This window comes from Mustela erminea, chromosome 7, assembly GCF_009829155.1.
Source record: "Mustela erminea isolate mMusErm1 chromosome 7, mMusErm1.Pri, whole genome shotgun sequence".
Taxonomy (NCBI): domain Eukaryota; kingdom Metazoa; phylum Chordata; class Mammalia; order Carnivora; family Mustelidae; genus Mustela; species Mustela erminea.
In genome coordinates, this window is record NC_045620.1 from 7,867,238 (window position 1) to 7,892,678 (window position 25,441).

At 43.0% G+C, this 25,441-nt stretch overlaps 1 protein-coding gene across 5 annotated transcripts in view; it reads left to right on the top strand.

Annotated features, from left to right (window-relative positions):
• BCAS1 (breast carcinoma amplified sequence 1) overlaps nt 1–25,441 on the top strand; it is a 93,687-nt gene that overhangs the window by 34,408 nt on the left and 33,838 nt on the right. For 4 of the 5 annotated variants that reach the window (XM_032350301.1, XM_032350302.1, XM_032350303.1 and 1 more), the window contains exons 5-6: nt 18,708–18,866; nt 19,822–19,866. In XM_032350301.1, the coding sequence (XP_032206192.1) occupies nt 18,708–18,866; nt 19,822–19,866 (204 nt within the window). Of the gene's footprint in view, nt 1–18,707; nt 18,867–19,821; nt 19,867–22,398; nt 22,534–25,441 lie in introns of all 5 variants that reach the window. The other variant, XM_032350300.1, reaches the window with a different exon arrangement.

Below are 25,441 nucleotides of genomic sequence, written 5' to 3' on the forward strand. Positions count from 1 at the left end.
AAACGATTTACTGCTTGACTCTGAGCAGAAACTCTTGAGTTCTATTATTGGTCCTGGTTCCTAAGGCCATTTGAAAGTTACGACTTTGAATAAAGACATGTTCCCTTCACTTGGGCATCCAAAGCCAACCCATTGCCCGAGTCAGGAAAAGATGGAATTATTTATGGGAAGCAGATGAAGGACTGAGCTTTGCCTGTCTTGGGGCAGGTGTCTAGTGATTCCTCCAAATCCCCCCCACCTTAATTAAGAAAACCAGTTTAGGATCTGATACCTGACCCTTGAACGTTTTTAACTATAGAAGTCCAAAGCAACCAGTCCATTCCTAGCCTAAGAAAACTGCAGGACACTCTAGAGTTGGAATCTATCCACTCAGCTTTTTTTTATGAAAGGCTCTTAGGACCAGCACCTGAATTTGAGTGGAATGAGTTCCAAAATGAGATTTGATTCAGAAGATGGGGACTTATGCTGGGAGCATGGCAAGTGTCTGGTAGAGTCTAGCCTGTGGATGATATTTGAAAGTCACAGGGACCTCCCAGAAGACACACGAATTTAATCTTACCCCCTTTTGAAAAAAAGTGAGTTGACTCCCTCAGATTCACCAGTGAGGTTTGCATTTGGTTTTGTCACACTACAGATGCCCATGTTTTTAGCGGCATATCACTGGAATCTGAGTATTGAGGGCCCACACTGCACTATACGCATATAAAACACGGAAAACCAGGAGGTAGTCATTTATGTCTCCTTCAGTCTGTGAACGTGCGGAAACTCAAATCCATCTGTCTGCAAAGGCTTTGAAAACAGCCTTCTGATTATTGAGATGTCTCATCCGACCACCGGCTGCATGGTCTGTATTGGGTGGGGGGAGGGGGAGGAATCAATTCTTCCGTGAGCATAATGAGGGAATGAGCTCTCAGAAAGTAACACGAACAAAACTTCTCCATCCGTGGCTTTCTTGGTGGGAGTCCCGCATTATGCATAAATGGCCATCAGTGTACTGATTCCGGATTCTCAGTGTAGACTATGCGCTGGGCTCAGCCGTGTCAGCTGCCCCTCCCTCCCACCCACACAAACCTTTCCCCCCAGACTCACTGCATGCTTCTTCCTGGATTGGAATTCCAACCACAAACCTGCAGAGCTGTGAATTGGGAGAAAGATGCCACCATTTCATTCTGGGAGAAGCACACAAATCTTCTGTGTTTTCAGAATGACAATCTTATTTTTGTGCCTCATAAAACTACATTCAGAGCATAGCATAATTAAAACAAGGCCAGAATTCATGAACAAATGAAGCATTTACTACATAGGCCAAAGAAAAGATAAATTATATGCTTGAAAGGTTTCACTGAGCTGTGATTCACACAAACCAACGTGTTGGCAGGGACAACGAGATTTTTTTTTAAATTTTCTAGCCCTTCAACAATTGGACCAGAGTTATAAGATATGCATTTAAGAGATTCATTGCAAAAAAAAAAAAAAAAAAGTCCTATAATGAGAATTTGATCTTTATCCATTAACCAAGAAACCAAACACTGTATGTCTGTTGCCAACCAATAATTCCAAAAGGGTCTTTGAAAGGTGGTGGTTGGCGGGGGGGGGGGGGGGGGCGCGGTGGTTAACCTGTTACCACAGATTCAGGAGACTTAAACAAGAAATATGCCTTTCTTTAAAAGTTTAACCAAATTCTCCAAATGTTATTTAAATACCAACCTTGGCAAAGCATGTAAAAGATAAATCACAGTCTAGTCCTTCAAAGATCATATTATTTTAATAGTAAGAGATGAGATTTGTTAAAGGGATGTGATGAGAAGTGACACCAGTCCTCAAATTCATTCTGGCTATAGATATTAAGAAAGAGACTCCATGGGTTTGCTTCCTTGTGTCCTTTTCTCTCTGGAACTCACTTCATTCAGGCTTTTATCCTCCACAAAAACTGTTCATGTCGAAGTGGCCATGACGTCGCACCTCCCCAAACCCTCATCATGGCCGCCAAACCCCTTGCGTGTCAGTCCTGTCGCACTGGCCTTGCCAGTCACATCAGGCACCGCTCCTCACCTGGGCCCTCCCCCAACACTGCCCGCAGTTCCTTAATCCCCTTTACTGGATCTTATCCTCTAAACTTCGGAGTTCCCCAGACTTTCATTCTTAGACATCTTCTCTGACGACACTTCCTTCCATAGAGACACCCCCCCTGTCCTAAGGGTTCAATATACAGCTGTCGACTGACAAGTCCCAAATTCATGTCTGTAGCCTAGACCCACCCCGAAAGTCGAGCCTTAAGTATCCAGCCGCCTCTTGACATGGGTCCTTGAGTCTCGACATGTCCATTGGAAGGTCTGCCCAGCATGGGCAACACTGGGCTCCTCTCCCACACCTCACAGCAAGCAACAGCGTGCCTACCTGTGTCCTCCACAGGCTTCCTCATCTCACTAAATGGCAATCCCACCCGGCCACTGCCATTAGTGGTAGAAATGGAATTCAAGAACCAGGATTTCTGAAAAGTAGGGAATTAAAACATAAGCATTGTAGTCAAGTAGCTGAAGGTTTCAACTCGGCCTCTGCTGCCTACTGGCTGTGTGACCTCAGACAAGTGACTAAACCTTTCTGAACCTCGGTTTCTTCTTCTGTAAAATGGGGATATCAATAGTGCTGAGCACATTTTCCCATTATTCACACTTGCCACAACAGTTAAAAGAGATAAGCCATGTAGGGAACTTAGCACCAAGATGTAGCATTTTGAGAAAAAGGGTATTTAGCTATTATTAGTATCATGGTCCTCCACCCCCCTCCCACATGAATCAATATTTTTGTCTTTTTACTCTGGTCTTCTGTAGTCCTCAGTCAGAGCTCACTGAGATAGCACAGTTGGGTCTAATTTGAAAGATATACCACCAAAGTCAGAAAGTCCTGATTTGGATTAAAGGAAAGAAAGAAAAGAGGCAGGAGTTATAAAATTACTTTAGAAAGTAGTTCAGTGCCCTTGCCTCAAGCCATGGTTCCTTAGTCTGACATTTAAGGGTCTCCACCAGCTTTTCTCTGTGTTTCCAACTGTATTTTCCACTATTCCCTTAAAAGTACCCAGTCAGAATTCTCCCCATGTGACCTGCGCATTGCCACCTGCTTCCCCACATTTTCTCCACCTGTCTCTCTCTTTCTCTCTCTTTCTCTCTCTCTTTAACAAAAATTTACTTCACCTTCCAGTGCCAAGTTCTCCATGAGGCTGAACCAGATGTCCCAACTGCTGGGTGGTTTCTGGTGACATGAATCCTCCAATATTTGTTATTTATACTCTACGTTAAGTCAGATTCAGTAACAAAATCGCTTTGAAGGACGCATCTTATCGAAACATCAAAACTTAAGTAGGAATTCCTGTAATCTTTACCATTTTACAGAGGAATAAATCCAAGCTTTAGGGAAACCAAGTCACTGACACCAGCCTACATAGCTAAAGAGACTTGCCCATCCCCCAAGCCCATACTTTCCATGCTCAACATTATATTTTTACCAAATTGTTGAAATTTGTGCAGTAGGGTTGTGACTAGGTGAGAGTGAATTATTTGTTTGAGGAAATTGTTATTTAATTGTTTTTAAATGTTAGGATGTACAACATTGGAAGTAACAAGTTAAAATTCAAAAAATTTAAAAATCACCTAATTCCCATGTTAGAGCACCAAGTGAATTATAAGCTGTGTTTTTATTTTGTTTTGTCTACCTTATGGCCTCGAGGCCATGCCATTCCGACAGGTCAAGAGAACTGTCCACCCAAAAGACTTTGTCAGTAGGGAGGGAAACTGTTCTAAATTATGCAAATTATGAAGTAAGCAAGGTTTTTAGCTATGATACTGTAATTTTTGTAAATTATATGGATTCAGTACTAAGAAATGTTTGGTATCAACTGTTTTCAGCAGCAGAGAGATGATGTCCAAGTGTTAAGAGTACAAGGGATCCAGGGCCAAGTCCAGATTCTTCAAATAATGATAATTGTGTCACTTTTTAATAATTCATTATTCATAGGCTCTGTAGTAAGCACTTTGCATATTTTATCTGCTTTGAATTCTTCTAACAACACAAGAAGGCAGGTGTCTTTATTGCCACTTATTTATTTATTAAAGATTTTATTTATTTATTTGGCAGAGAAAAAGAGATCACAAGTAGGCAGAGAGGCAGGCAGAGGGAGACGGGGAAGCAGGCTCCCCGCTGAGCAGAGAGCGTGATGTGGGGCTCGATTCCAGGACCCTGAGATCATGACCTGAGCCGAAGGCAGAGGCCCAACCCACTGAGCCACCCAGGCCCCCCTTTATTGCCATTTAACAGATGAGGGAGCTAGAGCTCAGAGAAGTTAAGTTACTTGCCCCAGACCACACAGCTAAGTTAATGGCAAAACCATAATCAAGATTCATCAGTTGCCAAAACCCAGGACACTCAGTCATTTCGAAACCTTGTGTTTTTATCCAGAAAAGGAAGATACTGCCTGCTTGAGGTGGGATTGTAAGGTCAGAGGATGATACAGGCAGTCAATAATAATGATGCTAAATAAAACAGTAGATTTTCTAAGTTCTCAGAAAGTGAGAAATAAAGAATGCCAAACTAGATAAAATGATCTTCCTGCATGATGGAGTTTGGGTAGTTTATCATTTAGGGTGCCTTTGGCTGCAAGTAAAAAGAAACAAAAACAAACCCACCCAATCACTAGTGGCATAGTTAATGAGGAGAAAGCATTATTTCTTGAGCATGGTGAGAATTCTAGAGCTAGGGGGTTTACGTTGGTTCAACATCTTCATACTCCAGGACAAGTCAGTCTCCAGGGCCTGCCATGAATTGTTGGCGCGGTTCACAGGTTCTGCCACCTGTGGTTTCCACGTGGCCCACAGAGTTCCAAGTAGGGTACCTCCATGGTCATAGTGTCCTTTCAAAGGGAAGAGGAGTTTCCTAAGAGTTCCCGTTGTAAATTCAGTTGCATATCTGTGTCAAGGTCCAAGGAGGGCTTGTCAAGTTTCTTTGGTAGAAAGCAGACTCTGCTAGCAAAGATGGTATGTTATGGATGGAAACAGGATATATTTTATTTATCCAAGTTTATATCAGGAAATCACCGAGTACATGAAACTGCAGAGGCTGTTCCAGTATCCCCTACTCCTATGGTAATTTACTTGAACTTACTCACAGCACAACTGTCTAATTTGACTATGGCCCACAGTAAGAAATAGATTTTACATCTTGATCTGGTAGACATGCCCATGAATGCAACAAAGAATTCACAGAACACTGCTGTTTTCATAGCATGGAACACACATTAGTATTTTGTATTCTTTTCTGTTCTATCATGTTTGATTTTTTTAAAGATTTTATTTATTTATTTAACAGAGGGAGAGAGATCACAAGTAGGCAACGAGGCAGGCAGAGAGAGAGAGGAGGAAGCAGGCTCAAGCAGAGAGCCCGATGTGGGGCTCGATCCCAGGACCCCAACATCATGACCCAAGCTGAAGGCAGAGGCCCAACCCACTGAGCCACCCAGGCATCCCATGTTTGATGTTTTTAATGCTGGTTTTGACCCACTGAATTACTTTCTAATTTACTAATGGTCACAACATGAAGTTCAAAAAGTTTTCTTCTACCATAATCACCTTCTCACATACAGAGACAGTGATCTTGAGGGATGTGGCTGTGTCTTAAGCAACTAAGTATTCCCAGTGCCTGGTACACTGCCTGGCATACAGTGATGTTCGATAGATGAACTTGACGAGAATAAAGATGGTACACATCATGCTACGACCTTGCAAAGGACCTTGGAATGTATTCTCGCTATCTCACTATCAGCCCTGCTTAACACAACTGTAAAAAGAAAATGACTTCATAATGTATGCATGATACAGATGCCTTCAGTGAAGTAAAGTATGCCGAATCATATACCTGTATCATTTATTTGGTATTTTTTAAAGGTTTTATTAATTTATTTAGAAAGATGTATATAAAGAGAGAGCATGCGTGGCGGGGGATGGGGGGTGGAGCAGAGAGAAAGGGGCAAGCAGACTCCGTGCCAAGTGAAGAGCCCGACGGAGGGCTCCATCTCAAGACCCCAGGATCATGACCTGAGCTGAAACCAAGAGTCAGATGCTTAACTGAGCCACCCAGGTGCCCCTTGGTATTTTTAATTCGGTCTTTAGCATGTTATGGTGTTAATTGTCATGGTTGAATATCAAGTGAATGGTGTTTTGCAATGAATATGCAAAATAAATTTTGAGTTTACTTTCCCTTTGGTGCTATCCAATATGAGTTCCTCCCTGCAAGGCTCTAATAACAGCCCTAATTTACTGAGCATTTGCTAACTCACAGACAGTTGAAGGTAACTTTCATGAGGTCCTACGGCTAGAAAGCAAGAGAGCTGGAATTCATCACCAGTGCCCACATGCTTAGCCCCTGTGCCTGTTAAGTTCCATAAGAGGAAATATTTGAAACCTTTTGAAACATCTTATATTTTTAAGAAATGTCTGAAGCTAATACTTTGGGACATTAATTCTGTGGAACATCAGTCCAACGAGATCCACCTTGAAACAGGGCTCACCATCAAAATGTTTCAGAAAATAAAACTTGCCTTATCTTCTCTACTGAAGATTCACAATGGATTCAGCCTCCTTAGGGCCTGAGAAGTCCTACAGCGAACAGATTTACTTCGCTTTGTTTAACAGAGCATTTCTCAGACTTAATTACCCATAAAACTACTAGCTGCCTAACCGGTTGGGCATAGCTTCTGAGGGACTGTTCTTGGAAATGCTGAGCTAGGCATGTAGACCCGAGTTGGAAAATGGCCTCTTGCAGGATGCAGCAAACCACAGATGGATTTTATTTGAACTTCAGTGTTTTAATATTTTAATTGATGGATACTGTTTTAAAATGAACAAAGTTGACAATATCTTAAACTTATGAAATTCTAATACAGTTCCAGGTTTCAGATGTTTCTTGAAAGTGGGAAGTTTCATCCTGGACAGCATGTGAGTTGTGGCGGACCCTTGGAATGGGGCCTTCTCTCTCTAACTCCTCCGGCCCCCACTCCTCCCTTGTTCCCAACAGTGCAGCCTGGGAGTGGTCCTTCACTTCAACACGTGCGTGATTCCTTTTTGCGGCAAGGTTGTGAGTGAAGTGAAAGATCTCCATCACAGACCACTTTGCTTCCTTCCTACATTTATCACAATTTGAAGCTACTTAGGGGACCATCTGGTTACTAAACTACAAATCCAGCCTGAGAGTTAATCTGCTGGCAGGTGTTGAACAATAAAGAAGAGGCTTGAATGTGCTCATGTATTATAAAGATTTTATTTATTTATTTGGCAGAGAAAAAGAGATCACAAGTAGGCAGAGAGGCAGGCAGAGGGAGACGGGGAAGCAGGCTCCCCGCTGAGCAGAGAGCGTGATGTGGGGCTCGATTCCAGGACCCTGAGATCATGACCTGAGCCGAAGGCAGAGGCCCAACCCACTGAGCCACCCAGGCCCCCCTTTATTGCCATTTAACAGATGAGGGAGCTAGAGCTCAGAGAAGTTAAGTTACTTGCCCCAGACCACACAGCTAAGTTAATGGCAAAACCATAATCAAGATTCATCAGTTGCCAAAACCCAGGACACTCAGTCATTTCGAAACCTTGTGTTTTTATCCAGAAAAGGAAGATACTGCCTGCTTGAGGTGGGATTGTAAGGTCAGAGGATGATACAGGCAGTCAATAATAATGATGCTAAATAAAACAGTAGATTTTCTAACATTTATCTTTTCTACATTTATCACAATTTGAAGCTACTTAGGGGACCATCTGGTTACTAAACTACAAATCCAGCCTGAGAGTTAATCTGCTGGCAGGTGTTGAACAATAAAGAAGAGGCTTGAATGTGCTCATGTATTATAAAGATTTTATTTATTTATTTGGCAGAGAAAAAGAGATCACAAGTAGGCAGAGAGGCAGGCAGAGGGAGACATCTGAGGACTTTCTTTGTGCCAGGAATGATTTTAGGGATAGAATGATGTACCTCATGAAAGCTTTCGTTCCAATGAAGAAAGCAACAATAAATAAGAAAAAAAAAAAAAAAAAACAGGGGCGCCTGGGTGGCTCAGTCAGTTAAGCATCTGACTCTTGGTTTCAGCTCAGGTCATGATCTCAGGGTCATGAACTTGAGCCCCGCATGGGGGGAGTACAGAGTCTGCTTGAAATTCTCCCTCTCTCCCTACCTCTGCCCCTCCTCCCACTCTCTCTGTCCAAATTAAACAAACAAACAAATAAATAAATAAATAAAATCTTTAAAAAGAGAAAGAACAAATAAATAAATAGAAAGAGCTATGAATGAAATCATCAGGGAGAAAGTAGAGTGGAGAGGTAGCAGATAACTAAGTGGGCAGGGGGCAGGTCCAAGGAGTTCGGTCGAACCTACAAATTCAGGGAAAAGGATGGGACTATTTTTTTCTTTTTCTGTACAAAGCCAAACGATTCTTAGAAGGTCTGCAGCCTAATTTTGGCAGCATGCAAAACAGTTTTCTCACTACTGAGAAGTGTTTGTTAAACAGATGACAAACATATTCTAGGCTATGGGTCATTAGCTTTTATATTTTGAAGTACTTTTTTTAAAAACTGGATATTTTCCCTCTAATAAATGTGAAAGGCCGTGATCACTCTCGAGCTTGCACATGTTAGAAGAGAAGAGTCTTCCACAAATCCTTTTTGCCCATCGGGACTTGCCCCAGGAACCACTCTCCACCTGCTCTTTGCCCACAGCAACTGTATTTTTCCATTTCACATCCTACAGAGTGGGCTTGAAGAAGGCGTCCCAAAACACTGACTACTGCAAAAATAAAACAAAACCAAGAGGCAAGAAAAGCACATTTCAGTGTTAATTCTCTACCCACCTTTCACTTGCTGTTGGAAATCAGGTTGACAAATCCACTTACCCTGCAAGTGGAGGAGCTCTGAGAGAGAAAACGGGAAACCTTACTGGCAGGAAGCGAGTGTGAATTGCTTTCTTTGATAGATTCCTTTCCCCCGCTTCCAACTCCGACCACAATGAACAACTGCTTTATTTAATCTTATAAATACAACATCTCTGCATCCGTCAACCCCATAGATTAATGAGGCCCTACCTCGTATAGGTGCCGAGCTCCAAGACGAGTTCTTCATACCCTGAGGTTAGGTCTGCAGAGTGTTAAAGCAGGTGGTGATCTTACGATTTACAGTAAAGAGCGTCAGACCAGATAGCTGGTCCAGACCAGTCTGTTTCAACTAGAAGAAGCAGATGAAATGAACACTGTTGCCTCTCTTCCAAAAACAGGAGGGAAAATGGGTAAGTAGAACATTTTTAGATCTGTGTCACGCAGCTTAGGTTGCCCTCTTAGGAAACACGCCAGAAGACAAAGAGAAGATAGGTTTCACGTTGCAGTGTTTTTATGTTATTTGTATTGCCCTCTGAAGTCTTTGGTAATTTCTTAATTAGGAAGCTTGTCTCAACAATGGCACGTCAGCAGTCTCGAATATGTGCTTTTTGAACAAGCCATTTGACATCTAGTAATTTATTGAGAAAATGGGCAAAATTTTATCTTCAAGGCTTTTTTTTTTTTTTTCATTCCAGCGATGTCTGTAAGAGGAAAGTTGGGAAGATTAAAACGGTCCAATAAGGTAGCCGTTCTGTTGATTACAGGACTCCCTTATAACGGACATCATAAGCCAGCATGACACAGACCTGGAGGGAGTGACCTGTGAGGACAGTGTTACAGGACAAGAGCAGGGTTCAAAACAAGAAGGATCCTTGTAGGGAAGAATCTTCTTCTGCCCGCTGGCCCACACATACGCATTCTTTTGGAACCCAGAGAGGGGTGTGGAATGAAAAATTACATGTTTTTTTTTTTTTTTAAAGATTTTATTTATTTATTTGACAGAGAGGGAGAGATCACAAGTAGGCAGAGAGGCAGGCAGAGAGAGGGGGAAGCAGGCTCCCTGCTGAGCAGAGAGCCCAATGCGGGGCTCGATCCCAGGACCCTGAGATCATGACTGGAGCCAAAGGCAGAGGCTTTAACCCACTGAGCCACCCAGGCACCCCCAAAATTACACATTGTTGATAGCAGTCGTTTTCAGTAGTGGAGTAATGGAATAATGGGTGCCGGTTATGTTTTTCTTCTTTGCTTATCCCTTTTTTTTTTTTTTTTTTTTTCCCCATTTTATAAAAGCAGCAATCACAGGGCCCTGCCAGGCTGAGTTAAAGGGCATCTGCAATCCGGGTAATGTCCAGGTCCTTCCAGCAGAGTGCGCTGTAAGGCTTGCGGCATCCCTGGTGGCCAGCCGTCAGGCTGCTAATAACAGTTTCCACGAGTTCTTTTTTTCTTGACTGTGATTCTGGAACTATGCAATCCAGAACTAGGATGGCAAGTCCCTGTTCAGAAATAACACTGGATCTTTAAATACACTTGGAACCGATGTGTAATAATCTCCAGTAGGGGATGAGAAAGAGGAATTTGGCTGCGGACGGGTGGTCTTTGAAGCCTTCCATAACTGGCATTTCTTGGGTGCTGTGTTCTTTCCTTATTTTTGCCCTGAGCTTAAACAACGTGGATGTCTTTTTATCAGCCGGTATGAATTTGGGCGGGAAGAGTGGGGAAAATAAAAACGAGCTACAGTGACCAACTCTCCTTAGGTGGTTTTGAGCTTTGTGGGAAAACAAAGTAAATGTATTATATGTAACGTAGGAAACATATGTAGGCAGGGAATTTTGAAGGTCCCCCAGAACAGTTTTAGTAGACTTTGGTTTTGGAGTTCCTTTCTTGTTTATTAATTTGCTTTCCCTTCTGGGCAAATGGGAAGATGAATTCTATCTTCAAGAATTAAACAAATTCCATTTTTCTCCCTCAATCTGACAATGGCTCCGTGCAGGTGATGGGACTCTCAGAGGAAGACAGTCTGGAGATCATTGCTGCCTAGCACACGATGCCCTTTGTGCCGCTGGGGCACAAGTGGGAGAGGAAACAGAGCTTTCCCTTTTATCCCGGGCAGCATGTGGCTCAAATTTCTAACAGATGGAAAGGAATGGAGTAATGGGTTTCTGTACCATTCAGTGTTCTTCGGACAAATTTTCTTGTGTTAAACTGTAAGCTAGGAGCTGATTCTCGGTACAATGATTCAAACAGAAACCCAGGACACACCGTCAGTGAAGAAACCTAGATGGGGGAGACATTTATCACTAATAGCTCCAGACAAGGCTTTCATGCCTTGTGTTTTCACTTTAACAACGTAGACATTGCTTGAAGAGGCCGAGATCCAGTTGATAATTCACAGTTGAAGGAAGGTGCCAGAAGTTCCATATGGGTTTTATTATAGACAATCAAATTATGATAAGGCGGCATTATTTTTCAACATGACAAATTGTGATCACTTAACTAGTGTCCCTGTCTGTTTGCCCTTTGAAGCCAACAGCAAGGGGGGGAAATGGGCTTCTTCCACACAGATGGAAAACAAGCTGACACCATGAACACCTGTTTGTATCAAAGAAGTTTCCAGATATTTCCTGGGGATTGTTTTTGCTTCAGTCTAAAATTTCTGTTCACTGAGCATGATCTGGAGGCCTGATGAGAATAGCAAAGACATATTTGTAGTTAGGAACAAAGATCATTCTACAAAGAACTCAATATGTAAGGCATCATCTTTCCAACTGTATTTAGTTTCACCCTCTGGGAATTTTTTAAAATTTGGAATTAGATAATACCTGGCTCAAATTAAGAAATTCTAAAAATGGTCTACCTGTCTACCAATGCCATCCCCAGAAGATAATTACCGGTTGCATTTTTAAGTGCATCCTCCCAGGATCTCTCTGGACATACATAAGCAAATGCAAGCATAAATTTTTATTCCTTTTTTTTTTTTACACAGAAGATGACATAATATACACTCGGTTCTAGTCCATGCTTTTTTTTCAGACAACACTATTTCAATATCTGTACAGGTTCCTCATTTCTAACACTCGTGTACTGTTCATTGTGTGAGTGTTCCAAGATCTAGCTTACCTGGACACAAACAATGACATTGGGCTGGTTTCCCAACATTTGTCAGTGCCCCACAGTAAACAGCTTCATGAATTTGGTTTTTCACACGTGTGTGACTTGAAGTTTAGAGTCAATGCTTAGAAGCAGAATGTCTAGATAAAAGAGTCCGTTCTTTTTTAAAAATTTTGGTAGATAATGCCAAATTGCCCTCAATCGGGACTAAACTAATTTACATTCCAAACAGCAGTAAACAAGACTGCTTGGTTCTCAAACCAGCCTCCCAGTGGAACGTTTCCAAACTTTCGGACTTTTATTTTTTTCTCTCAATCTTTCCTTTAATGGCGTCCGGATTTTGAGTCACAGTTACAAAAGTCTTCTCCATCCAAAATTATAAAATATAAATATTTTTCTCGTGTTTTCTTCTAGCGTTTTTATCCATTTGGATTTTGTTCTTCTATAGGATTGACTTAGGACACCAAGTTAATTTGCTTTCAGATGACCACCTGGTCCCTGTATGAAATAGTCCTCCGCTTTGAATAGATTTGAGGTGTCCTCTTTATCATACCCTAAATTCCTATATGTCCTGGAATAATATGTGTCATATAGCAGGGAAGAAGAATAGAGACAAGAGAAATAAATAGAACAACTCTTGGTTTTGAGCAAACCTGAAGAAAGGGAGTTGGCGGGGGTAAGGCAGCATGGAGTGTACATGCTTTTTGCCTTGGAAATAATTTGGGTCTGGAGTCAAATTCTAGTTCTACTCTCCAGCCATATGCAAGTTATCTATCCTTTTCATGCATCAATTTATTCATCAGTAAAAAAAACCCCAAAACTGCATATAGTACATACTTCATGAAATCCTTGTAAGAATTACATGAAGCCTTTTGGGACACCTGGGTGGCTCAATCAGTTAGGCATGTGCCTTCGGTTCAGGTCATGATCCCGGGGTCCTGGGGTCAAGCCCCACACCGGGCTCCCTATTCAGTGGGGAGTCTGCTTCTCCCTCTACCCCTCCCCTTGTTCATGGTCTCTTTCTTTCCCTCTCCCCACCTTTTCTCTTTCTCCCTGACAAATAAATAAGTAAATAAATCTTAAAAAAAAAAAATTACATGAGGCCTTTTTAACTAGTTTAGCAGGGCCTGACATATAAAGGTTGGTCATGATTATCATTATTGACCTTTTTTGCTCATTATACTTTTCCTCAAAGAATTCATGGCTCCAGAATATCCCATCACATGGAATGTGTTCATTCCTACATGTAGAAATGTAGGTTAATGTAGCCTAGAGGCTAATCTCATACGCAAATACCATGTACAAATTTATTGACGTATTCCAGAATTGTTGGGCTTTTCATTGATTCTTCATTCTTACTCTTCCAGAACTATCCTCAAATGATTTTTTAAAAAAATTTTATCTTGAAATTATTGTAGATTCTCATGTGGTTGTAAGAGATGATACAAAAAAATCCCTTTATCCGGGATCCCTCAGGGGTAACATCTTGCAAAACTCTGATACAATATCACAATCAGGATATTGACATTGATACGGTCCGTGGAGAACATGTCCGCCTCATGCTGCTCCCCCCGCCCGGACCTCCACTGCCCTCCCAGCTCCACCCTCTTTCCCAACTTCTGGCAACCCCCATCTGCTCTCTGTTTCAATAGTTAGGTCCTTTCAACAACGGCATATAAATGGAGTCACGCAGTCTGTACACTCTTTGGACAGGCTTCTTTCCTCCAGCAGAATTTTCTGGAGGTTCATCAAGGTCATTAAGTCTATCAATACAAATTGTTCCTTTCCTTCCTTTTTTATTGCTGAGCACTATTCTCTGCTGCCGAGAGATCACATTTTGTCTAGCCATTCATCCCTTGAAACACATTTGGTTGTTTCTGGTTTGGGGCTATTACAAACAAAGTTGCTATAAACTTTCATGTATAGGTTTTTCTGTGAATATATGTCTTCATTTCACTGGTGGAAAAAAAAGGCCCAGGATATTGCAATTGCTGGGTTGTATTGTGGTTGTGTATTTAGTTTGTCAAGAAACTGGCAAACCCTTTTCCAAATAGGCTGTGCCATTGCTGCCCACCAGCAAGCCATGCGTGAGCGATCTAGTTTTTCTGCCTCCTTGTCGGCACTTTTTTGCTCAGTGGCTGCTCTTATTTGCAGGTTGCTGGCTCCTCCATTTCCAAGTCTAGGATCTATGAGGCAAGAAGAAACCCCAGGGCCCTCCCCTCCCCAGGGTTCCTTCATTTCCTAGCTGGTCTGTCTTCTCCTTTCCACCTGGCAGAGAGAAAGCAGAGACTTCCCATGGTGCTTACTGGGAGGATAAGGAAACGTCATATTCTCCATCTTTCTGGAACCAGAAGTCATGTTCTCTTTAAAAGTCAGTCTAAGAAAAAAAAAAAAAAAAACAGTTCAAGGAAAAGGCTCAAGTTCAAGGTGAGGATTTCAATGGAAAGTCCATAAAGCTCTCACTGGGGGAGGTCCCCCGGCAGACCCACAACCTCTGTGCACTGGGCAGGAGGGGGTCACCCTCCCGTTAGCCGAGACTCGCGACCCAGCTGCACCTGGGAACTCAGGGAGGCAGAAGTCAGGCTTCAGGGATGTCAGGAGATGATGCCATGGGACAGAGGATGGAGTTGGAGGTCACCTCTGTTCCTGGAGTCCTGTCCAACCATGTATCCCCCATTCAGAGTGTTTTGTCCTGGGTAAAGAGGTACTAATCGTTATCCGCTTCCTCGGAGGATAGCCACTGTGGCAGGATTTCCCTGTCGGTCCCCCAAGGACCACCACTTATTTCCAGGAAGTTCAATAAATGTCCCCTGAGTGTCTAGCCTGGGATCACAGAGATAATCATTGCCTCTTGCCCTCCACAGGAAACGCCCGTCCGGGAGCTGGCCGTGGCCTAGAACCAGGCCCTTCCCCTCCCTGTGAGGAACACTGGGAGCCCATGGGCTGTGGGGCCAGAGGGCCTCAGAGCAGCTGACCCAGCCTGGACGTCAGGGGCCTTCCAGAAAAGATTCCTCCCCCGCCCCCAGACGTCCGTTCCTGGAGGACTTCACCCAGCACCAAACCACCCTCTGTTCCCTCGTGTTCGTTTGTTGTCTTGCAATTGTCTCTGCTTGAGGCATAAGTTACATTTATTGGTTCATCTGTATTTTTGTTTGGTTTTGCTTTGCTCCGCTGCTAGAAGGTCAGCTCTCTGAGGACAGGGCACTGTGCGTCTCAGTCCCTGCTCTATGCCCAGTGACTTGGTCCATGTCATGTGCCTGGTAGACACCTGATAGTTTCTTTCCTAATTCTTTTGCTATCACAGGCATATCCCAGACCTTCTAGGGATTCAGAAGTCCAGTCCAATTTTAAAACTTCCATCTTGGGGTGGCTGGGTGGCTCAGTTGGCTGAGCATCTGTCTTTGGCTCAGGTCATGACCCCAGGGTCCTGGAATCAAGTCCCACATGGGGCTCCCTGCTCAGCGGAGAGCCTGCTTCTCCCTCTGCCTGCTGCTCCCCTTGCTTATGCTCACTCGTGTGCACTCTCTCTCCCTGACAAATAAATAAAATCTTTAAAGAATTAAAAAAAAAAAAAAAAAGCCTTCCATCTCATATCCATTTTAACATCTTCACAGTTTTTTCTGGAATCAAGCTGTGATGCAACCTTGGACTTATCATCTGGAGGGGGTAGGATTTTCCCTTCTACTTCTCCTCTGCCCCCAGGTGTGCGCCTCTGGGGAGGGGGGATGGAGAGATGAGAGTTCTAGTCTTTTTGCCTTCTGGTGCCATTGTCCTCTCTTGACTCTTCGCATTTGTTGCATTGTAGGCAACCACAGACATCCTCCAGGGCGGAGATGTGCCTTCTCTGCCTTAAATTTCCCTGTGGGAACCCTCTCCTTTCTGCAGCCCTTGCGTCTCATTGCCTGCTCCCCACCCTTGTGGTGAGGGACAGCGAGGCTGCTCCAGCCCAGAAAACTTCCACAGCCCCTGCTCCTTAAGCGGGCGCTCTGCATGTCCTCAGTCCGCCTCAGGGCGGCATATCCCTAACCACCATGACTGCCATAGCCCCTCCACTGTAGCTGAACTACATAACCTCACCCCAAACCTTCCCCAGCCCTCTTCCTTCCTCATCTTCTCTACATTTTTCTTGCTCTTATCTCTGGCTAAAACCCCTCCCCCACCTCCACCCATCTCCCTGTGACGGGCTCCATGGCCAAGGGCAACACTGCTTCGTCCTCAGGTCTTCCCTTCCCTTGATTGCGGTTGTTCTCAGCCCCGGGGCATCCTGCAACCCCCCAGGACTCTGTAGACCTCCAGAAAGTCTCATTCAATTGGTCTGAGCAGGGTCTGGGCAGGGGCATTGGCTTAACCACTGCCTAGATGGCTCTAATGTACCATCCAAGTAGACGTCCATGGGCCAGAGGGACTCACTTGTCTTTTACTCAGGGGACTGTCCTCTCTCCCAGCCTTTGTCCACTACAGACTGGCCACAGAGGGAGGCCTTGTAGAATAGCGAGCATTCATTGGATGCCTACCAGGTGCTATGGCTTGTCCTGGGTCCTGTACATAGACTCTCCCGTTGACTGCCCCAACCGCTCCAGGAGGTGGCCTCAGAGCCCAGGCTGACACCTGTGGTCTCTCTGCAGTTTGGGTCTAGTCCCTGTTCCCCCCACAGCGACTAAATGCAGATGGGGAAACGAGTGATGACTTTGTCCTAGGCCACACCGTAAGTCAGACCCAGTGCAGCATTTCTCAGTGAGATTTATTCTGTTACTGCTTTCTTGATGGCTCCTCTTCCAAAACACCTGTTTGGTTATTTATGTAATATTTTTATTATTTCAAATTTTATTTCAAATGTTCTTTGTACTCAGCTTCACCTAAGCAAAAATATCCATAGTACCGAAGGTTTGATGCTGGGAATATCTTTCTAAAGCACACCGGAACAGTAACTTTGCGTGTGCGCACACCTGTGGGTATACCAGCCCTCAATGGCTGTAAACAGGATTTTCAGCCATCCTTCCCCCTTAACATCGTGGATCCGAAATATACCTGGAATTTAAAAAAAAAAATTTAATTCATATAAAAGCCTTGGTTTTTTTTTTTAAGATTTTATTTATTTTTTGACACACACAGAAAGAAAGTACAAGCAGAGGGAGAGGCAGAGGGAGAAGCAGACTCCCCCCTGAGCAGAGAGCACGATGCAGGGCTCGATCCCAGGACCCTGAGATCATGACCTGAGCTGAAGGGAGGTAAACTCTCTGTTTATTAAAAGAGCATCTCCTCCAACACAAACAGTTTTTGCCTGGAATTTTCTAGAAAACATACCAAGATTTTTAAGGCCATGTCTCTTAGCTGCTTTTAGTTTTACAAAGTTCTAGACCTTTATGAGACATTTCATGAGAAGCAGCGCTCCCTTTGGAAAGAGTGCTAGGGCTGAGGGAACCCTAGGGATACGTGTGTCATTATTACCTTTTCAAATATTCATCAAAACGGGTGTTTGTATTTTTATAGCCCTTCCACAAAAGCCTCATTTTTAATGCAGACAATTCTGGCCTGGCCTCTGGCATTAGGCTAGTCTTGTAACTATAACCCACATGCCAAATGAGCGTCGAGAGCAGGGGTATGGAAACTCAGAGGAGGGAATACATAGATGCTGTGGACGGCAAGGCCCAGAAAGACGTCGGTGAAGAATGGATGGGTTTGAAGTAACCTGGCTTAGCCCAGGGTCATGAGCATAGAGATGTGGAACAGAGTACAGGTTTTGAATGCTTCCTCCCCTCCTGCCTGGTCCAGAAGAAAAAAATCAGGTCCTGTATCGTATCCCTCGTACCGATAAACTCCCAGATCCCCAAAACAGAGTTATTATTTTAAAACATCATACTTTCAGGGACATCTGGGCAGCTCAGTCAGTTGACCATCCAACTCTTGATTGCAGCTCAGGTCATGATCATGGAGTGGTGAGATCCAGCCCCACATCGGGTGCCGCACTGAGTGTGCTGTCTACTTGAGATTCTCCCTCTGCTCCTCCCCCTTGCTTGCGCTCTCTCTGTCTCTCTTTAAAATGGGTCAATAAGGGGCGCCTGGGTGGCTCAGTGGGTTAAAGCCTCTGCCTTCGGCTCAGGTCATGATCTCAGGGTCCTGGGACCGAGCCCTGCATCGGGCTCTCTGCTCAGCAGGGAGCCTGCTTCCTTCTCTCTCTCTGCCTGCTTCTCTGCCTACTTGTGATCTCTTTCTGTGAAATAAATAAATAAAATCTTTAAAAAAAAAAAAAGGAAAAGAAAAAAAGTACTTTTAAAAAGTTGATACGATTCATACCTTGGGGATTGTGGGAAGTCAGATGGAGGCATCTCTGGAGATAATGTGCAGATCATAGAACTAGGTGACCATAAAGTTGAGAGATATTGGCATCATACACAATGTCTTTGTAGAATTGGGAGAAAAGGGGTTTTGTTCGGGAGGCAACGTGCACTGCTATGTTTGTTACCCTCTGGCTCCAAACAATGTCTCCCCAACTGACTGCAAATGCTGCATATGTTAGAAAGCAGAGGAGGGGAAGGAAGAGGGACTCTCATAAGCTTCTGATTGTTCTGCACACCCGTGGGCAGAAGAAGTATGGCTGGAATTAGGGGGTCAGGGAGAAAGGGGTGCGAAGCAAAAATTATCACTGTGAGAGTCCACATTCAACCAGTGACGACGGGGAAAACTCTTCCTTTACACCTAGGACATAGTGGACAGCAAGGGGATAGAAGGACAAGAGGTCCCCACCGGGAGCTGCTCTGTCCCCAGGAACCCGGAAGAACTGGAGACTACAAAGGAGGACCCCCAGACCACAAATACAACCGAGAATAATAATTCCATCATGAGCTTCCTTAAAACTCTGGTGAGTGGTTGCTGCCCCTTCTTTCCTCAATCCGATTGCTCCAAAGTTGTGTTAATTCTGAGAATAACATATATTTGCTATTGTACTGGGTGGGGGGGATCATGATGGTGTGGCTGGAACATTGGAGAACAGGGACGGGACGTGCTTTGCAAGGGAATTGGGTCACATGGAGCTTTCAGTGATGGAGGCCTTAGAGCTGGGAACTGTGGTGTAAACAGCAGGTGCCTGAACTATGTGAGTTATGTTGCAATACAACTCTCCTGTGGTCCCATGTCTTATGGTCATTGAACATAAACATAAAGAAAAAGGTCCTTGAGCTGTTGACCTATCAAAGCAGTTTTGCCATTCAGATGGCAAATAAAACTGGAGAAATCGATTCCTATCTAGAGGCAGGGGCCTATGTCCTGTAACGCTTGCTTGTCTCTGACTCCTCAAGGCAGCCATGGCCTGATCCATGCCAGACCTGTGAAAGGGCTGAATGAATCAATGAATCAATGAATGCATAATCAAATGGACAGCTCCAAGTGTGTTTGGGTTCTTTCCAAAGCCCAAGACTAGCCTCAAAAAAGTAAAAACCAGTCAACAGAACATGCCACAAATACCCAAGTGTTGTGCCTTTGCTTGGATCATTGGTAGAAGTGATGGAAAGTCTCTGGCCTTCCAGGAGACAATTTAAAAGGTGGTCAAGCTCTTGGTGAATGTATAAGGTCTGATGCATTTCATCATAAAACCTGACTTTTTAAAAAAAACTTGCTTATATCTAGAAATTATCCAGAAGTCCATGGCTGTCTACCAAACTTGGTAGAACGCTTTTGTACTGAAAAGGACTTCTCATTACATTCGTTACCTGCAGATTGAAAAGCAGCAACCCCCTAAAAACAATGTCTCTATGAAATCAAATCACCCTAAAAAGATAGCTATGATTTTTAATACTTGGTTTTCTTAAACTTTTAAGGTTTCACCTAGCAAAACTGAAACAAAAAAAGATCTGGAAGACACGGTAGGTAGTTTGAAGTGTGTTCCTGTTTGGATTTGTGCATGGAATTGGATTTAGATTTGTGTCTGCTGCTTGGTTTCTTGAAGTTTGTGTGTGTGTATGTGTTCAGCAATGTCATAGTGCTGTTAGATTGTCTTTAAAGTGTTTCATTAGTATCAGCGGTATTTTTATGAAAATTTTAGTGGAAAGCTTGAAATATTTGCTAACTCTGGATAAATAATGACACAATCACCAATTTCTTATATAAAATAAGAACAAAATACTAACAACCACATATCATGTTGGTCTTTTTAATTGTGCATGGCGAGACCCAGGGAATATAGGAATATAGCACAAATTAGCTACTGGAAATGAGGACGAGGTGAATTACAATTTAAAGTAGAAGTAAACTGCTCTATTTTTGACTTTTAAAAAACACGTTCCATGTTTTTCATGTAATTTGGAAAAAATAAATCTCCTCCACAAAAACAATTGTTGGTGAAATCAAATAGTCACCACTGGATGCTTGCCAAGGGAAGGAATGTTTAGAGTTAGGATGCCCTAGAGAGCCTGAATTTTTTCACTGTCATCCTAGACATCCAACCAATTCCCTTCAAAATAAATTTTATTTGGAACAACTACTTTCTAGAGATGTTTTCCTTTACCCTTGACAGAACTGATTATCCCTAATGGAACACATGGTTTAACTTTCACGGGAATCGTGAGGAAAGTTTAATTTGGTGACAGATAAATGTCTTGCATCCTTCTTTTGATAACTGAGGGTGCTTTGAGAGACGCCGGGACCCAGTAAATGGCCGGGCCAGCCCAAAACATCTGTTACCAATATTTGAAGGGGCCAGGTTGCAAAAAGGATCCTAGAATTTGTCTTAAGACCTGCGTTTGAGCTCCGACGTGACCCGAACCTATGTGAATCCAACATCTGTAAAGTTGGGACAATAAATTCTGTCTCCAACCCCAGCTTTGAAGGAAAGTGTGACAATGCCTGGCAAACTGTGGAACTCTGTTCGAATGTAGGTGATCACTTTTTCTATAATCACTGCTAGACGTATTGGACACCATGATAACATTTGTAGTGTATCAATTGCTTCTTCTAGAATGTCCTTCTTCCATTTAAAAAAAAAATTTATCTGACTCATCTACATGCTTTTTCCTATAAAATTAGTCGTTTGCTATAAGGCAGCTGGGGTCAAGTTCAATGAATAGTTGGATCCAAATGTTTCTCTTTTGATTCTGTGTCTTACATTGTTTGAAGTCACACAGTCAGCACACTAGGCTATAAACAGTGGGGTATGTGGGTGTGTTGTGTGGCTTCCCAAGTGACCTGATGCGTTCATTCTCTTAGCTGTTCGTGCACCAAAACTCCTCGCTCGACCCCCCAGAACGTGGTCCCAACTGCACGAACCTAGCTGATAAGATCTCACTACCCTGCCCAGAGAGGTCAGGGTCACTGCCAGTGGAGCTGAGTCTCAGAAGAGGGTTTTGTGAATGTAGGTTGTCTAATACACAAACCAACCTCTTTCCACAAACCTGCATTTTTAACATTCTTTCTACCAAAGTTCTTGGATTCTTGCTTTCGAAACATATACACTGTTTGTCCATCTTCCCATTGGCCCAGACAATTTTTATTTTTAAAGATTTATTTGACAGAGAGAGAGATCACAGGTAGGCAGAGAGGCAGGCACAGAGAGAGGGGGAAGCAGGCTCCCCGCTGAGCAGAGAGCCCGATGTGGGCTTGATCCCAGGACCCTGAGATCATGACCTGAGCCGAAGACAGAGGCTTAACCCACTGAGCCACCCAGGTGCCCCTGGCCCAGACCATTTTGAACACACTCCATGCTCCATGCAAAATCCCCCACCATTTGTAACTTGAGTCGACAATTCTGAATGGTTGTGGCTGGGCTGTTTCAGCTCCAGTCTCCCCCGACTTTGGCCCAGCGGACTGGCGCACAGTAGACGCTTCTCTTGCCTGGGAGATCTGTCCATCTAGAAGTCAGTTGAAATTTTTGCAGATGATACAGCTTCCCTGAAGTTTCTAATACTGAATAAAAGATGGGTTGGAGAAAGGAAGCCACTGTTGACAGTGTTTGCTTTGACTCCAGGATGCAAAAATAAATTGTTTTCATGTATCTTTTCCTTTCCCGTGTGACAAGAGTATTTAGATCTTTAAAACTATCAAGTAGGGGCAGAATTATCTTTTTTTATCTGAATATTTTATATCATACGGATCAAGCTTAACGTCCTGTCTTTGTCTTTAGCAAATAGACTTGCGTTAATCTGGGTCATTTAAATAGGCTGCCCTGTTGAAAATCATGTACTGGAAATGGTCTGGGAATCTACCAGGTAGTAAATTGTCTTTGAAAGTTTAAAAAAGATAAACATTCACGTGATGTGAACGTTATGGTTGGGGGATGGGGTGATTGTGAAAGTGGCAGTTAATTGTGAAAGTGTTTCAATGCACTTAAAAACGACAGGGAAATAAAGAAGGATTTTTGTTTAAAAACAAAGTTCTAAGCTGTGACTGCTGTTGCCCAAAAGGCATCCAAAGCAGAAAGTGTCTGTGATGGCCAACCAGGACAGAAGACCTGTGAGAACCAAGCTAAAGGCGCCAGGAAAAAGCACCTGCATAGCCCCCGGCTAGGATTCGCATTTAGAAAATTCTTTAGGCATAAGGTCTGTATCTTGTTAAATTAGAAAGGAAAAAAAAAATTTAAAAAGAAGAAGAAGAACCCTGGTCTTCACCATATGTACACGTGGCTGTGCTGGGTCCCTCCAGCTCTACTTTGGGGAAGACAGCCTGGTGTGATTGGGATCATGCATGGGAATTAAAAATGGTGTCAATCAAATTTCAATGATTCTTTTAAGTCTCCGTAATTATTCATAAACATCTGACTAGTTTCTTCCTAGTGTGGACCAGGGTTCTGAAATTATCCTTCTAACTCAGTGTTTCTCAAATGTCTGAAGCATGCATACCATCTTCATCATTTTTGTCAGATGTAGTATTATTTGGTTGATCTTTTTATATTAAAAAGGACTCATTTCCTATTTTAAGAAAACTTTATATTACCGGATATGTGGAAAACTCGAGTCATTTTGCATAAAGAGTTAACCATGAATATGGCTCACAAAAAAAAAAAATTGTATTCTAGCTACCTTGTTTGTGTCAAGCTCCAAATCTAATGCCTTTCTAGCCTTATTAAAATGCAATTTGCCAGCAATAGAAAAATGTTAAAGATGTACCAAGACCAGACTAAGCTTTTCCCCCTGAGTGTTCTTAAAAAGATTACATGAGAATTGGGGGGAGAATGTATTTTCTCCATTTTAATGGTTTTTTTTTTAAATGTTTTATCTCAGCACAACCTAAAGTTGTATGTGATCCCACCAATGGTATGCTTCCTACACTTTGGGAAATACGCTTCTAACCTCAAGAAAACCATCTTATCTTTCTGTGGTCTGTTCCACTCATTCTCAGTCTTAACTAAGCTCATACTGATCCCAGAAAAAAAACCCAAGCACAAGAAAACAATGAATGAAGGCAGAGCAGTTTCTATCCCCATGCCCTTGGGAAGTGAGGACAACATAGAAGTCAGCTGTGGAGTTTTCTCTCTTTGAATGGCGAAGAAGACACCAAGGTTTGTCTGAAACCAGCAGTTAAGATCCTTGAATTGGGCCAGCATCCTTGGACATTTGTTTAAAATATCCACCATTCTCCACTAAGTTGAATGAACTTAAGGGGGGGGGGGGGGGGAAACAACCTTCCCCAGCAGGATGTTACAGCCCCAGGATTGTGTAGGCAAGTAAAAACTCCATAGAAAGATCTCCTGGCTGAATCTATAGTTGCATAAGCAAACTGTGTTATGAAGCCACTCTTGAATTTCCATACAGGCTGATTTTGTTTTGTAAAGACAGCAGGGGTGGAGGGATAGAGATTGCCTTGAGGGCATGGTTGGGGTTAAAACGTGGTGCTACTGTACGTGGGAGACCATTCGGTAACAGTGTCATGTAAGTGTGTCATGGACCTCATGCAGAGAAATGCACTTGGAGCTTCTGCAAGTTGGGGGTGGGGGGTGGTCTTGCAAGTTTACAGTGTACGACCTTCCCTTTTGTACCTGCATTTCCGGTGGCATTCATCTTATGCACAGCTAAGTTTCATGCCTCCAGAATCACTTTCCTCCACAAAAAGGGGACCAGCCAATTTCTGTATTCTTTTATTTTTTTAAGATTTATTTATTTATTTATTTATTTATTTATTTGACAGGCAGAGATCACAAGTAGGCAGAGAGAGAGGAGGAAGCAGGCTCCCGGCTGAGCAGAGAGCCCGATGGGGGACTCCATCCCAGGACCCTGAGATCATGACCTGAGCCGAAGGCAAAGGCTCAACTCTGAGCCACGCAGGCGCCCCCATGTTCTGTATTCTTAAGTTCTCCCCAGATATTGGCTTCACATTCTGGCACTGAGTTGCATTTTGGGCAAAGTTAGGATTCAGGGGAAATACTGGGAAGGAGAAGAGATGCCCCTTTCTGGACTGCAAGGTTTTGCCTTTTTATGTAAAGTAAGGAGATAATTCCCAGATGTTCTCAGGTGTGCAGCAGTTTGCTAGCGCTTCTTGGCTTTTACCTCCTTTTTCTTCACTTTATGATTCTGTCATCCAAAAAGATAGGAAAACAGGGCCATTAACACGGACCAGACAGACAGTTGCATGGTTAGAGGAGGTGTGCGGCTCCTTCTCAATTTCATTGTAACCTAGGAAAGAAAAGAGGAAATCCAAGCAAATTCAGGGATAAAAACATCATCTTCTGGTTTTGCAATTCAAGAAGAAAAAAAATACAATGAGGACCCATTGGGATCAACTCCTAGATTCCCGTCTCTTTATCTTCATTTTTCTTCCTATGAAAAGAAAGTTTTCTTTAAAAATTTTTTTTCTTAGTATAAAAGAATAGGGAGTCCTGGAATTAATAAGTGAAATAAGCTTCTTGTTATAAATAGAGTATCAGCTTTTCTTTGCTGAATTTGGATCTTTTTCTCTTGGCTTAATCACATGCTATGCTTCAGAATCAAACTTTTTCACATGTTCTTCAAACACTGAACATGACAACATGCACACAAGGCAAGGCATTGTTTTAAGATTATTTATTTATTTATTTATTTATTTTCCCGGCCATACCCAAAAATGCTCATTTCCCCACTCAGGTTTTCTTGTTACCCACCCTCTCTGTAGGGCTTCTAAAATATTAGTAGGTGGCTTGTGTGATCCCTGAGCTCTGCCCCACATTCATTGATTTCCACTCCTCGTGTCGTGTTTACCTCTAACTAACCGCTCCCCTCTCCCACGCCCAAGTGTGAAACAAGATAAACACTTACTAGGGAAGAAGGTAAGGTCATTTGATACGCCATCTCCAAATCTAGTATGTTAGAATTTCATGGGTAATGTTGCCAGTTAAAATACAGACATTCCCTTAAATTCAGATTTCAGATAAACAGCAAATAATTTTTTAGTATAAATATAAATATGTCCCAGGAAATCCTAGGGATATTTACTCTTACACTTCAAAATTATTCTTCATTGATCTGAAATTCAAAT